Below are 14,674 nucleotides of genomic sequence, written 5' to 3' on the forward strand. Positions count from 1 at the left end.
TTTGAAAAATTAATTTAAAAAATAGTCGTCACTTCTTTTCACACTGATGTTACTTGGAAATTTCAGAAGTGTTATTTTTTATTTTCGAGAATCTCAGGATCCCAATATTCAAAAAAATATGTAAGTAATGCCGTTTTTTTATGAGAAGACTAGTTTTTCTATAAACAAAAATATATTTAAATGTCTAACCAACTCAAAAATTGGAATATGCAAGAAATCAGTTGTTATTGTATTACTATTTTTTTTTTTAATAAAGGCTTTTTGTCTAGGAAAATTTAATGAAAAGGAGTTTTTTTATTACTATAGACAACTCATTAAAAATAGGTGGGTGGGTGGGGAACTTCTATTTTTATTACATTGAAATATCTTTGTGAAAGTTGATTTTTATAGAAGTATCTGATCTGGAAGCAAGTTTCTTGATCTCCAATTGCAAATTTTGACGATAGCCTATTCTCTGTCTGGCAGAGATTGTGAGAATGGCAATACTCAATTTTTGCCGCCAAAAAACCTTCTTTTTCGAAAACTGAATTTTTTTTGGCCAGCCATGTTCACGGTTCTCTAGACATAAACTATTCATTAACACCCTGTACATGGATATGTTAGCTAACAAAAAACAGTTCGTTTAATTGTTTAAAACAATTTTTTTTGTTTTAAAACATGGGACGTGTTTTTCTGGTTTAACATCTTTTTTAATTACCTTTTTCAGATGTTTCATCTGACTGATGTTAATTTTTGTTAGATTATTTTTTTATAAATTTCTTTACTGAATTCCATGCTGGCAACTGTAGCATAAAATATAAACTAAAACCGTACAAACAAAATTAATTTTTCTAATCTGTATTCAAAATTTTCACGTTATGATAGCATGTTGACTGTGTTAAACAAAAATAAGTAAGGGCTAATTTACGTAAAAAAGTATATTTTATGTACTTATTTAATTACAAATTTAAAAAAAATAAAATGTTTATAACCAAAAAAAAACACAAAAAAAAACGTTTTAAAATAATGCTAGTTCTTTTTTCTTGTCTGAAATCGTAACTTACTCTCTTTTCTTAGAGGATATCTCATTTGCCAAAATCACTCTAATCTTAGCAGGTACTAGCCCCGCCCACCCACCCTCTCTCCTCTTACACGGTATATCATCTGCCAAAATCACTCTTATCTTAGCAGGTACTAGCCCCGCCCACCCACCCTCTCTCCTCTTACAAGGTATGTCATCTGCACCCTCTCTATTCTACATTCTAAGATAAGAGTGATTTTGGCAAATGACATACCCTCTAAGAAAAGAGAGGGTGGGTGGGCGGGGCTAGAACTTGCTACGATAAGAGTGATTTTGGCCAATGCGGTGTCCTCCAAGGAAAGAAACGGCAAGTACTAGCCCCACCCACCCACCCTCTCTCCTCTTACAGGGTCTGGCATTTGCCATAGTCACCCTTATCTTAGCAAATACTAGCCCCGCCCACCCGCCCTCTCTTCTCTTACAGGGTATGTCATTTGTCAAAATCACTCTAATCTTAGCAGGTACTAGCCCCGCCCACCCACCCTCTCTCCTCTTACACGGTATGTCATCTGCCAAAATCACTTTTATCTTAGCAGGTACTAGCTCCGCCCACCCACCCTCTCTCCTCTTACAGGGTATGTCATCTGCACCCTCTCTATTCTACTTCTTCTACTAAGAGAAGAGAGGGCGGGTGGGCGGGGCTAGTACATTTTAAGATAAGAGTGGTTTTGGCAAATGACATACCCTCTAAGAAAAGAGAGGGTGGGTGGGTGGGGCTAAAACCTGCTACGATAAGAGTGATTTTGGCCAATGAGTTGTCCTCCAAGAAAAGAGACAGAAAGTACTAGCCCCACCCACCCATCCTCTCTTCTTTTACAGGGCATGTCATTTACCAAAATCAGTTTTATCTTCTACTAAGAGAAGAGAAGGCGGGTGGGCGGGGCTAGTACATTCTAAGATAAGAGTGATATTTTGGCAAATGACATACCCTGTAAGAGAAGAGAGGGTGGGTGGGCGGGGCTAGTAGCTGCTATGATAAGAGTGATTTTGGCCAATGAGTGTCCTCCAAGGAAAGAGACGGCGAGTACTAGCCTCGTCCACCCAGCCTCAGTATCTCAGCATTCAAGAAAATATGTGATGCCATTTTTTTTTAATGAGAGACTAGTTTTTCTTATTATCAAAAAAAAAAAACAATGTCCAACGAGCTCAAAACACAAGTATTCAGGAAATCAGGCGCGGATCCAGGGGGGGGGGGCAATGGGTGCAATTGCCCCCCCCTGACACACGACCGACGTCCTTTATTTTGACCAGTTTCAAAATTTTGAAATCAAATTTCATTTTGTACATACAGTACAACCTCTATAATCCGAACTTACGATTGTCTTAACATCCAGTAATCCGAACAGAGGCTATTTGAAGTGGATGCCTCTTTAATCCAAACAAAAACTCTGCAATCCGATCTGAACTTGAAAACATGCATCTACTTTCAAAAATGACGCAAGATCTTTCTGCATATGTTGTATGGAATATTTTGAAATTTTTAAAAATTGCGATATTTTAAAGCACTGAATTAATTAACTAATTCTGGAAAAACGGATAAAGTTATCGGAGACCTGAAATCTACAAGAGAAAGTATTTGGTTAAATGTCGAAAATCGTCGAAAATGGGTCGAAATTTACATGAGAAAAATTTCATTTTCGAAAAAATTTCCTAAAAATTCTGAAAAAATTCAGAGATATATATTCCGACGTGCTGATTCCAAAAATATACCATGTTTATGGTAACGGAGCAATATTTTCGGAAAATTCGCTGTGAAATTCGAATTTTTCGAAATTTTTAAAAATCGCGATATTTCAACGATTCTGGAAAAATGGTTTAAGTTATCGAAGAAATGAAGCCAGAAGTGACTTCTGAGGTCCAAAATCTACTAGAAAATATATTTAGTTAAATTTCGAAAATCGTCGAGAATGTGTCGAAATTTGCATAATGGAGGTAATACGAATACATTATGGAAAATTTCATTTTTGAAAAATGCATCTAAAAATTCTGAAAAATTTCAGGGTATAGATCCCGGGGTGTTTATTCCAAAAGACAGCGTGTTTATGGTCACGGAGTAATATTTTTTTAGAATGTATCTATTATCCATTGTTGCTTAAGAATTCTTTAATTTTTGTTTAAAAAAATGTTATGTGAAAAAGAGTATACTATCCAAAATTTTATAAATTTTGGTTAGAACGAATTTCTGGTAGATAGGTAAAATTGCACAAAAATTGCCCCCCCCCCCTCCCCCCGAACGAAATCCTGTATCCGCCCCTGCAGGAAATCAATGATTATATTACTATATTTCCTTTTTTAATAAAAGGCTTTTACTTAGGAAAATTTAACGAAAAGGAGTTTTTTATTACCATAGACAACCCATTAAAAATGGGTGGGTGGGTGGGGAAGTTGTATTTTTATTGCAATGAAATATCTTGTGGCAGTTGATTTTTATAGATGTGTCTGATCTGGAAATGACTTGCTTGATCTACTGAAAGTTTTGAAGATTTTTCATACAACGAGTGTTAAATTTCAAACCAGGTTCTTCATTTTTAGAATCAACAGTGTTTAACATGGAATTTGCGATCGGTAACAACACGCAGTTGTCAAGATTTCTAAACTTTTGATGAATTTTTGAAAAATTAAATTAAAAATTAAACGTATCTGTGGCAGTTCTTTTCACACTGATGTTTCTAAGAAGCTTCAGAAGTATTATTTTTTATTTTCGACAACTTCAGGATTTAAGATTTCAGGAAAAAATATTGTTTTAATGAGAACTCTAGTTTTTCTTTTTACCAAAAAAAAATTGTAATGTCCAACGAGTTCAAAAAACAAATATGCAAGAAATCATTGATTATATTACGATATTTTGTTTCTTAATAAAAAGCTTTTATTTGGGAAAATTTAACGAAAAGGAGTTTTTTATTACTACAGACAACGCATTAAAAATGGGTGGGCGGGTGGGGAAACTCTATTCTTATCACAATAAAATATCTTTGTTGAAGTTGATTTTCATAGATGTGGTTAATCTGTAAATGACTTGCTTGATTTCCAAGTGTTATGTTTTATTTTCGACAACCTCAGCATCTCAACATTCAAGAAAATACGTAATGCCATTTTTTTTAATGACTAGACTAGTTTTGCTTTATTACCCCAATCTTATTACAAAAAATCAGCCATAATCCAAACTTCTCTCTCCTCTCTATAACTTATCTGACATATCTGCGATAAAAATCTGCTAATGAATATATTAATTACAAACTTGGATCCCACTGCAAACAAGTTCCGCTTTCATTTAACGCGATATTACCTAACCCATCTCCCCCAAACAAAGAACAAGATAAGCCCATAATCACCTAATTTCCAATATAAAAATGGTTTCTGTAGAAACCCGGATTCAAATAGTGAAAGAAATCCAAGCTTCTATCCCCAATTAAAAAAATGTTTTTTGCCACAATTCTACCGTGTTTTATTGCTTTCGCAGCCGTTTTCTATGCCCTAAAATGGCTAAAAGTAGCCGCTTTCAACTACTACATATTAAAAAAACTTCCAGGTCCCCCTTCAGCGAATTTCATAATCGGAAACATGAACTACCTTCAAGCTACTCCAGGTAATCTAAACCACTATTTTAGCTTTTAGTTAGTTTAATACGCTTTCAGAAATCATGTTCCACCGACTTAGAGAAGCCTTCAGACATTTCTACCCAATTTACAAACTGTACGCTTTCCATAAAATCTCAGCTAACATTCTCAGTCCGGAAGACTGCGAACTAATCATGTGCAACCCAATCCACAACCGAAAGGGACAAGTTTACGACTTGATCCGATGGTGGTTGAAAGACGGTCTTCTCACCAGCGAAGGCCCCAAGTGGCAAGCCCGCCGCAAAATCCTCACCCCGGCTTTCCATTTCAGTATCTTACAACAATTCGTCCAAATTTTCAACGAAGAAGGCGAAAAGTTAGTCGAGGTGTTAAAACACGAGTGTGCCAAGTCGTACGTTAACGTGACCCCGCACATCACGCAGTTCACCCTAAAAACGATCGTTGGTACGTTTCAAGTAGTACCGATTTTGTTATTTTTGCACGTCTTCCAGAAACCGCAATGGGTACTAAATTGCAATTTCAAACCCAAGAAGAGAAAAATTACAAGCAAGCCGTGTACGACATCGGGCAAATTCTTATCTACAGAATCAAGCACCCGTGGTTCATTTACCCAATTTTAAACTACTTCAGCCCGTGGTACTTCCAAGAACGCAAAGTCACCAACACGTTGCACAAATTTTCGCGAGATGTGATACGCGATCGGGAAAAGAGTTTCAGCGATATTGAGGTACCGAAAGACGATGTGTACAAAGGTAAGAAGCGTCTAGCGATGTTGGATTTGTTGCTTTCGGCCAAAATGGAAAGGTTGATCGATGATGAAGGAGTCCAGGAGGAAGTGGACACTTTTATGTTTGAGGGTCACGACACTACTGCTGTCGCTCTAGGTTTCCTTTTGATGCTGATAGCGTGCCATCAAGACATCCAGGTACCATTGTTTATATCTTTGGAAGACAAGTGTCCAAGTGGTACTTTTTAGGAGCAAATCGTCCAAGAAATGTGTGACGTTTTTGGTGATTTGAAAACAAGACCGACGTATTCCGATTTACAAAGTTTGAAGTATATGGAACGGTGTATTAAAGAAAGTCTCAGGTTGTACCCTAGTGTCCATTTTATCACTAGGACTTTAGGACAGGATGTGAGGACGCGTAGTGGATATTTGCTACCTAAAGACACTATTGCTGTTATACATATCTACGATGTTCATCATAACCCGGATATTTATCCTGATCCTGAGAAATTCGATCCTGATCGTTTCCTTCCAGATAATAGTCAAAACAGACATCCTTTTGCGTTTCTGCCTTTTAGTGCAGGCCCTAGGAACTGTATTGGCCAAAGGTTCGCCATGTTGGAACTAAAGTCTGCATTGTGCGCCATTTTGGGGAACTTTGTTCTAGAGGCTGTGGACACTCCAGAAACTATAGTAGTGGTGGTTGATATAGTCCTTAGGACGAAAGAAGGAATCAAGATTAGGCTTGTTCCTAGGACCTAATCAACAAATCAATCACTGGTGTTATCAGGGTGATTGTTGTCACCTCTGATTAATAAACGAATGTCATGTAGTGTTTACACTCTCCATAATAAACAAATATAAAAGGATAAAAATATCTTATCTAGTTCTGATTGCGTGCAAATGTATTTTTCACGTTTATGTCAATTCCATGTGTCGTGAGTCTGAAAGGTCGTGAACTTTTTTTAATTGTAATAATTTTCAGAGTTATCTTATCTGTTCCTGTCGGCATGACTCAACCAACAAACGCTTCTTTTTTATACATAGATTTTCGCTGGCGGCTGTCACTATAATCGCTTTGACCGTATTTCTCAGTAATTTAAAATAAATTTGACTCATTAGTATTTAAAATGAACATCTTAACTTTGAAAAGTTGTGAGCTTTTACTTCCGCTTGTTGTTTTTTATTTAATTTTTCCTCAGCTTTGAAAATTTTGACAATGACTGAATTTAAAAACGCAAACATGGCGGTTTTAACGTGGTCTGCATGTTAAAACCAAAATTAACAACGATGTTTTACTCCTAAAGGAAACATTACAACAAGAACATTTGAATAATCTTTGGTGTCACTTCAAAAGAAAAACAATTTTCAAAAACTCAAGTGATTTATCAGATATTTTAGAAACGACTTGTCTAGGTTTATAGAAATTTTAGAAAAACGCAATTTTATCACTAGCTGTACGCATTAAAAGACGATAAATAGAAAAAAATTATAATAAATTGGAAATTGCTCAATAAAGCGTTACTCAAATATTTTTAAATTATGTAATCATAAAACAATAAACTACGCACTACGCATGCTGCTACGTGAACTCCCAAATATAACAAAAATAAAAATAAACAACCGACCGCAAGATAATAAATTGGATCTCACAAGAAGTCTTTGTTCAGTTCGTCAACCATGCTCGTCTCAACAGCAATTCTCATAGCCTTTGTCATTTTCTTGGTGGCTTTGAGCTTCAAAAACATACGGGAGCACTTTTACAGCCTCCTGTACATACACAACCTCCCAGGACCTCCCGCTAATGACATCCTCACAGGAAACTTGCTTTATTTGTACACAACCCCAGGTAAAAGTACTTTTTCGCCACCAAAAAATTAAACTTGATTTGTAGACAATGTGTTCAAAACACTACGCGAATGGAGCAAACTCTACTATCCCGTTTATAAAACAACATGTGCCCATTTGGGTGCCGCTAATATCGTGAGTCCAGACGACTTCGAGGTAAGACTTCCCGTTAATAAGGTAGATTTTTTTAATTTAGTTTTAGACGGTTTTATCCACTCCAATCCACATGGAAAAGAGTTTTATCTATAACATGCTCCACGACTGGCTAGGAACGGGGTTATTAACTAGCACTGGTAATCAATTTTCCGTGAATCATACACAACAAACTAACGATAACCTTAAATCTAGGTTTAAAGTGGCAGATCCGACGGAAAATTTTAACCCCGGCTTTCCACTTCAGCATCCTGCAGCAGTTCACGGCCATTTTCAACGAAGAAACGGAAAAACTGGTCAAAGTTTTCCGACAAGAGTGTGACAAGCCGTACATAAACGTAACCCCTCATGTCACTCAGTTCACTCTAAAAACAATAGCAGGTACTATTATTTCACGGGCTTACCCCAACTGAAATTACGTTTTAGAGACCGCGATGGGTACTAAACTACAATTTACTAGCCACAAAGAAATCAGTTACAAAAAATCGATTTTCGAAATGGGTGAACTTTTGCTCTACCGTTTACTACGAACATGGTTAATATACAAATTTTTGTATTTATTCACCTCCCGGTACTACATCGAGAGAAAAGTCATAAAGCATCTGCACAGTTTCACCGATAGCGTGATAGCCGAACGTGAAAAAAATTTCAAAGAGGTGGTACCACCAACCGAAAATGACGACGTATACACCGGGAAAAAGCGTCTAGCGATGTTAGACTTGCTTCTAACCGCTAAACACAAAGAAGGAACTATTGACGACGTAGGAATTCGTGAAGAAGTCGATACTTTCATGTTCGAAGGGCACGACACCACTTCGGTAGCTCTGAGCTTCGCTCTAATGCAAATCGCGTGTCACAAGGACGTTCAAGTAAGTACCCTAATACTTAGTACTACAATTCTACGTAAATCTGTTAGGACCGCATTGTCGAAGAAATGGGTGAAGTGCTAGGCGACTTGAAGAAAAAACCAACCTGCAACGATTTACAAGAAATGAGGTACTTAGAACGTGCTATAAAGGAAGTACTGAGGATGTACCCCAGCGTGCACTTCATCTCGCGAAAGTTGGGAGAGGACATGGTAACGCGGTGTGGACACACTATATCTAAAGGCTCAATGGTTAATTTGCACATCTATGATTTACACCACAACCCTGAAATTTATCCCGATCCAGAAAAATTTGATCCCGATCGGTTCCTTCCTGAAAACTCCCAAACAAGACACCCTTTTGCGTATTTGCCTTTTAGTGCCGGAGCTAGGAATTGTATCGGGAAAAAATTCGCCATGTTGGAACTGAAAACTGCCATTTGTGGAATTTTGGCCAATTTTGTGTTAGAACCGATCGACTCTGCCTCTACTATTGTTCTGGTTGCGGATATCGTTCTTAGAACGAAAGAGGGTATTAAAGTACGATTCGTACCAAGAGCCTAAGTGACTTTGCTACATTTTTCACTCTTCATCCTGTAATTTAACAAGACTGGAAATTGTACAATAATTGTTATTACTGACACAATTTGTTATCAGTATCTGTTCTAATACTTACGCAATTTACTTTAGATATTTTTATACGAAACTAATACATAATAATTTAAAGCCAGAAAATATGACTTTCGTTTTTCCCCTCAGGTGCCTTTTTTCCCCTCAGGTGACTATTCCAAAGTCCGTCACTTTTTCTCCCAAAAGTAATTGGAAATACACCCAGTCACGCTTATTTGTATTATAGTACGATTACATTATCAATATAGATAAAACAACTGCACAATATAACAGGAGATCGTGCACATCCACCTCCATAACCTAACTGCAATCAAGCAAAACATGGTTCTAACGCCGGTTTTAATCTTCGTGGTTTTCCTAATCATCTACGCCACTTTCTTCCGAAAAAGGGGAAGATTCTGGGAATGTTTGAGTCAGCTGCCGAAACCTCCAGCGTACCCTATTATTGGGAACCTTTTCGAGGTTATGAGGACACCAGGTACGTCGCTTATTTTTTTTAACACAAATTTGAGTGTTTTCTGATTTAGAGCAAATGTTCGTACACGACCGTAAACGCGGCCTCCAGTACTACCCTTTGTATCATCTAGATGTGCTTGGTGTGGGTTCTGCAAATATTCTCAATCCGGAAGACATGGAAGTCGTACTTACAGACATGAAGCAAAACACTAAGAGTATTATATACGAATTCCTGCACTCTTGGTTGGGTACTGGTTTGTTGACAAGCGCTGGTTCCAAGTGGCAAAGTCGCCGAAAAATCCTCACCCCAGCGTTCCATTTTAACATCCTCCAAGAATTCGTGACGATCTTCACCGAAGAAACGAAAAGACTGGTCGATGAGTTGGAGAAGGATAGTGACAAACCTTACATTGACGTGGTGGTACCGATTACCCAGTTCACTCTGATGTCAATCGGGGGTAAGAACCGTCACACTATCGTTTCGTTTTAACCATAATAAACTCTAGAAACCGCAATGGGTATCAACTTCAACAGCTACATGAACGATAAAGACGGTTACAAGAAATCCATCTATGACATCGGACGACTACTCACCTACAGAGCTCCTAGACCTTGGATTTACAGCGACGCCGTCTACTCCTTAACATCCAACTCCCGTGAAGAGAAAAAAGTCGTCAAGACTCTCCACCAATTCACCAACGACGTTATCGCCAAGAGAAAAAGCAACTTCTCGTCGGCGTCCTACTCTGAAAGGAAACGTCTCGCTATGCTCGATCTTCTCCTAAAGTACCGAGCGGAAGGTGCCAACATCGACGACGAGGGAATCCGCGAAGAAGTGGATACTTTCATGTTCGAAGGCCACGACACGACTTCCATGGCGATTTGCTTTGCTTTAATGCTTCTGGCGAACCACAGGGACGTTCAAAACGAGATTTACAACGAAATTGAAGAAGTACTCGGTGAAGACGCCCCCTCGTATAGCAACCTTCATGAGCTAAAGTACTTGGAAAGGTGCCTTAAGGAGAGTCTGCGGTTGTACCCTAGCGTTCCTTTCATTTCGAGAGTGTCAGGCAGCGAGGTTAAAACCAAAACGGGCTACACCATTCCGAACGATTGTATGATCAATCTACAAATTTATGACATGCATCATAATCCAAACGTTTTTCCTGATCCGGAGAAGTTTGATCCGGATCGGTTCCTACCGGAGAATATCCAGAAGAGACATCCCTTCGCCTATATACCGTTTAGTGCTGGATCGAGGAATTGCATAGGTAGGTACTAACAAATGAACCACAAGTGCTAAAGTACGATTTTTGATAGGTCAAAAGTTTGCCATGTTGGAAATGAAGACCGCGATATGCGGGATTTTGAAGAAGTTCATCCTGGAACCTGTAGACACCCCCAAAGACATGGTTTTCATCACGGATTTGGTGTTGCGACCTAAAGGAAGCATCAAAGTTAAATTTGTACCCAGACGTTAAAAATTAACAATCATTGTTATATTTGTTATGTAAACAAGTTATCGCAATATAGTGAGTTAGTTAACCTTGAATTTTAATCAGTGTCCATTTTCCATTCAATCATGATCGCCCTCTCAGTGTTGGTCTTATTTACGGCTACCGTAATTGCTTGTGTCGTGTACATATGGTGGTACCAAAACTTTTCCCGTTTCTTCACTCTCTTGAAGAAAGTTCCTGGACCCTCCGGGTACCCGATTATAGGCAACCTGCTCCAGTTTTTCGGATCTCAAGAAGAAATCTTCAAAATCGACCGCAAATTTAACAAAGAGTACTACCCTATATATAGTGAATGGACTCTGACATATGGCGCTGTTAACTTAACCCACCCTGACGACATCGAGGTAATTACACATATTTATGAAATCAATCACATTGTTGTTTTCTAGTTAATTTTATCCAGTAATAAACATACCGATAAAAGCATAATTTATACCTATCTACACGCATGGCTGGGAACCGGTTTACTCACCAGTGGCGGCGCAAAATGGCAAACGCGCCGCCGAATTCTAACTCCGGCTTTCCACTTCAGTATCCTACAAGAGTTCGTCCCCATTTTTAACGAAGAAACAGTAAAACTTGTGCAAGAATTGAAAACCCGTAACGGGAGTCCTGTTGATATCCTATCACCAATAAGTCAATTCACGCTGTTATCAATAGCAGGTCATTTGAGGTCGCAATGTTAAAGAATCTGCTAAATTGTAATTCTAGATACTTCGATGGGAGTCAAACTTGACGCGTCCCCCAAAAGCTGCGACGACTACAAAAGCGCCATTCACACCTTCGGGCGTGCTTTAACCTACCGCATGTTGCGCCCGTGGCTTGTAAACGACACCGTTTTCTACAACTTTACCCGTTTTGGCCGCTTTACCCGAAAATCGATACAAGTACTGCACGATTTTTCCAGAAATGTTATTTCTGAGAGAAAACGGAACTCCAATTGCGGTCCCAAAACCAAAAGACTGGCGATGTTGGATCTTCTCTTGAGCGCGAAAAAACAAGGGGCGAATATCGATGACGAAGGGATAGCTGAAGAAGTTGACACTTTCATGTTCGAGGTACTACTTCTATAGATTGCGTATTTGAATACAAATACAAATTTAGGGTCACGACACTACGGCTATCGCCATCTGCTACACCCTTCTCCTTCTTGCCAACCACCCGTCAATCCAAGAAGAAGTGTTTCAAGAAATTAAGGACGTACTGGGGTACCCAGCGAAGTCTCCAACGTACAGCGACTTAAAAGAGCTGACTTTAATGGAGCGGTGTATCAAAGAGTCGTTGCGGTTGTTCCCCAGCGTTCCTTTCATTTCTAGAGTGGTCGCTGAAGATATTACAACCGTCTCGGGTTACGTGGTACCGAAAACCGCCGCTGCCAATATTCACATTTATGATTTACATCGAAACCCGGAGATTTATCCTGAACCGGAACGGTTTGACCCGGATCGATTTTTGCCCGAGAATACGAAAAATAGGCACCCTTTTGCCTATTTGCCTTTTAGTGCAGGTGCGAGGAATTGTATAGGGCAGAAGTACGCGATGTTGGAGCTGAAGGCGGTACTGTGCGGAATTGTGGGCACTTTTGTTCTCGAGGCAGTGGATAAGGTTGAAAATGTGACTATGGTTACAGATCTGGTACTTAGGTCCAAAGAGGGCATCAGGGTCAAGTTTATATCACGAAGTAATGTATAATAATAAATAACTGCAAATAAATCGAGAAATAATTGTTGTGACGCAAGATTTTATTAAACCGGTCATTTATATAACGCGACGGTCGTACTTGAATAAAAATAAAAAGCACCTCATTTGTTATATAATAATTAACTAAATATGTTAGTCGTGCTGGTACCAGTAGTTCCTTTTATTTTGATAATCGGGGTAATCTGGTGGTACCAAAACTTCTCTAGGGTGGGTAGACACATAAATAAGCTCGACGGGCCTGGGTATCCAATTGTGGGGGTATTTCTGGATTACCTTTTCGGAGATCTAGGTGAGTACCAACGTTGCTCTCTTTTAATTAAAACCATTTTCTTTTAGAAAAAGTCTTCCAAAATGATCGTGACAGGTGTGCCAAGTATTCACCAATTTTCAAACTTTGGATTTTCCATAAAGCGACTGTGATTTTGCAAAAACCGGATGATATTGAGGTCGGTACTACAATAGAATGTCATTCGCAAATACTTTCTTTAGATTATCCTCTCCAGCACCAAACACATCAAGAAAAGCCAAATTTACGACAACCTCCACATGTGGCTGGGAACTGGACTTCTAACCAGCGATGGTAAGTATTGTGGCGGCACAATAGCACGTTGATAGTCTAGTGGTCAGGACACCTGCCCGGCAAGCGGGTGACGTGTGGTTCGATGCCCACCGAGGCAGAAACATTTTTCTTCGCTTAACCAAAATTTTTCAGGCGATAAATGGAAAAGTCGTCGCAAAATTTTAACCCCGGCTTTCCACTTTGCCATTCTCAAGGGTTTTGTGGACGTTTTTAACGAAGCAACGGAGTCACTGGTTAAAGATTTAGCAACGCGTGCTCACGAAGACTACATCGATGTGGTACCACCCATCACACAGTTCACTGTGCAGTCGATGGCGGAAACTTCCATGGGAACATCCCTGGATTTAACCCAACAAATCAACCGAAATTACAAAAAGGCGATTCTAGATTTCACCAAAATCGCTTTATACAGATTAACTAAACCCTGGTTGTACGACGAGAACCTGTTTAAGTTGATTCCATCGGGTAAACAAGCGACCAAAATCGTGAACACGCTTCACGAATTCACCAGGAACATCATCCACGAAAGAAAAAAACTGTTCAAGAGTTCATACACAACGCAGAAGAGGTTAGCAATGTTGGATCTTCTTCTGAAAGCGCAGGAGACAGATGGCGCTATTGACGATGAGGGGATACGCGAAGAAGTGGACACTTTTATGTTTGAGGTAGTTGCAATATTGTCACTTCGTCTCTAATGGGGTGTTTTAGGGTCACGATACTACTGCAGTTGCTATTTGCCACATTCTGATGCTTTTAGCCAATCACAAAAACGTCCAAGATGAAGTTCGCCAAGAAATTATTGACGTAATTGGAGACAACTCACAACCACCAAGTTATAGCGACCTACAAGAACTTGCATACACAGAAAGATGTCTTAAAGAGTGTCTGCGGATTTATCCGAGCGTGGTTTTGATAGGTAGAGATATAAATGAGGATGTACAAACTTCTACAGGGTATACAATTCCGAAAGGGACCATGGCACACATTTTTATTTACGATTTACATCGAAACCCGGATTTGTACCCTGACCCTTTGAAGTTTGATCCGGATCGATTTTTGCCCGAAAATATCCAAAAAAGACACCCTTTTGCCTATATACCTTTCAGTGCAGGGTCTAGAAATTGTATAGGACAAAGGTTTGCAATGTTGGAACTGAAAGCACTTCTGTGTGGGATTTTAAGAAAGTTTAATTTGGAAGCTGTTGATAGGCCAGAGGATATTGTTTTTCAAGCAGATTTAGTACTCAGGAGCAAGAACCCTATTAGGGTGAAGTTCATCAAAAGGAATTAATACAAAAACTGTCTTAATTTGTAGTCTAACTAGATAATGGGGTTTAAGTATATCTAAATGTTTAAATATTTTTAATAAAACTTGTTTCACTACAACTCGTCGCCTGAGAACTTGTTTGATCTACAGACCAGACCGCGCTCAGGCCAATGTCGACTCTAAGCGTTCACAAGCGATTTGGTTCGTTTGGACTATAATTTCTGGGGGAAATAGTTGTTTGGTCGGTTTTTATAACGACTAAGTGAATATTTTTGGTACATATTTAGATGATT

At 38.9% G+C, this 14,674-nt stretch overlaps 4 protein-coding genes across 4 annotated transcripts; all 4 read left to right on the top strand.

The window, feature by feature from the left end:
- Positions 1–4,562: 4,562 nt before the first annotated feature.
- Positions 4,563–6,226, top strand: LOC135134378 (cytochrome P450 4c3-like). The gene is made up of 4 exons (XM_064063039.1): positions 4,563–4,646; positions 4,696–5,082; positions 5,130–5,563; positions 5,615–6,226. The coding sequence occupies exons 1-4, from the start codon at positions 4,622–4,624 to the stop codon at positions 6,125–6,127; spliced, it is 1,359 nt and encodes a 452-aa protein (XP_063919109.1). The 5' UTR covers positions 4,563–4,621; the 3' UTR covers positions 6,128–6,226.
- Positions 6,227–7,004: 778 nt separating this feature from the next.
- LOC135134385 (cytochrome P450 4C1-like) lies at positions 7,005–8,943 on the top strand. The gene is made up of 6 exons (XM_064063051.1): positions 7,005–7,214; positions 7,260–7,369; positions 7,416–7,506; positions 7,562–7,747; positions 7,793–8,235; positions 8,283–8,943. Exons 1-6 carry the CDS (start codon positions 7,046–7,048, stop codon positions 8,793–8,795), a joined length of 1,512 nt encoding a protein of 503 aa, XP_063919121.1. The 5' UTR covers positions 7,005–7,045; the 3' UTR covers positions 8,796–8,943.
- A 189-nt stretch (positions 8,944–9,132) lies between these two features.
- LOC135138869 (cytochrome P450 4C1-like) lies at positions 9,133–10,862 on the top strand. Its single transcript, XM_064068900.1, has 4 exons — positions 9,133–9,339; positions 9,389–9,775; positions 9,824–10,588; positions 10,638–10,862. Exons 1-4 carry the CDS (start codon positions 9,183–9,185, stop codon positions 10,796–10,798), a joined length of 1,470 nt encoding a protein of 489 aa, XP_063924970.1. The 5' UTR covers positions 9,133–9,182; the 3' UTR covers positions 10,799–10,862.
- Positions 10,863–10,867: 5 nt separating this feature from the next.
- On the top strand, positions 10,868–14,500 carry LOC135134261 (cytochrome P450 4C1-like). The gene is made up of 9 exons (XM_064062888.1): positions 10,868–11,178; positions 11,224–11,497; positions 11,546–11,892; positions 11,939–12,523; positions 12,659–12,824; positions 12,872–12,981; positions 13,025–13,115; positions 13,248–13,780; positions 13,824–14,500. Exons 1-9 carry the CDS (start codon positions 10,900–10,902, stop codon positions 14,403–14,405), a joined length of 2,967 nt encoding a protein of 988 aa, XP_063918958.1. The 5' UTR covers positions 10,868–10,899; the 3' UTR covers positions 14,406–14,500.
- The last annotated feature ends 174 nt before the right edge of the window (positions 14,501–14,674 follow it).

This window comes from Zophobas morio, unplaced genomic scaffold, assembly GCF_036711695.1.
Source record: "Zophobas morio isolate AGI-343-1 ecotype UQ-CSIRO unplaced genomic scaffold, CSIRO_AGI_Zmor_V1 ptg000004l, whole genome shotgun sequence".
NCBI lineage: Eukaryota > Metazoa > Arthropoda > Insecta > Coleoptera > Tenebrionidae > Zophobas > Zophobas morio.

Bases quoted from the DNA above. Each gene is read 5' to 3' on its own strand.
- LOC135134378 (XM_064063039.1), top strand. From the start codon at position 4,622: ATGAACTACCTTCAAGCTACTCCAG. The intron at 4,647-4,695 runs GTAATCTAAACC...ATACGCTTTCAG, and splicing joins CTACCTTCAAGCTACTCCAG to AAATCATGTTCCACCGACTT. The intron at 5,083-5,129 runs GTACGTTTCAAG...CACGTCTTCCAG, and splicing joins CACCCTAAAAACGATCGTTG to AAACCGCAATGGGTACTAAA.
- LOC135134385 (XM_064063051.1), top strand. From the start codon at position 7,046: ATGCTCGTCTCAACAGCAATTCTCATAGCCTTTGTCATTTTCTTGGTG. The intron at 7,215-7,259 runs GTAAAAGTACTT...CTTGATTTGTAG, and splicing joins TTATTTGTACACAACCCCAG to ACAATGTGTTCAAAACACTA. The intron at 8,236-8,282 runs GTAAGTACCCTA...TAAATCTGTTAG, and splicing joins CGTGTCACAAGGACGTTCAA to GACCGCATTGTCGAAGAAAT.
- LOC135138869 (XM_064068900.1), top strand. From the start codon at position 9,183: ATGGTTCTAACGCCGGTTTTAATCTTCGTGGTTTTCCTAATCATCTAC. The intron at 9,340-9,388 runs GTACGTCGCTTA...TTTCTGATTTAG, and splicing joins CGAGGTTATGAGGACACCAG to AGCAAATGTTCGTACACGAC. The intron at 10,589-10,637 runs GTAGGTACTAAC...GATTTTTGATAG, and splicing joins TGGATCGAGGAATTGCATAG to GTCAAAAGTTTGCCATGTTG.
- LOC135134261 (XM_064062888.1), top strand. From the start codon at position 10,900: ATGATCGCCCTCTCAGTGTTGGTCTTATTTACGGCTACCGTAATTGCT. The intron at 11,893-11,938 runs GTACTACTTCTA...ATACAAATTTAG, and splicing joins TTGACACTTTCATGTTCGAG to GGTCACGACACTACGGCTAT. The intron at 12,982-13,024 runs GTCGGTACTACA...TACTTTCTTTAG, and splicing joins AAAAACCGGATGATATTGAG to ATTATCCTCTCCAGCACCAA.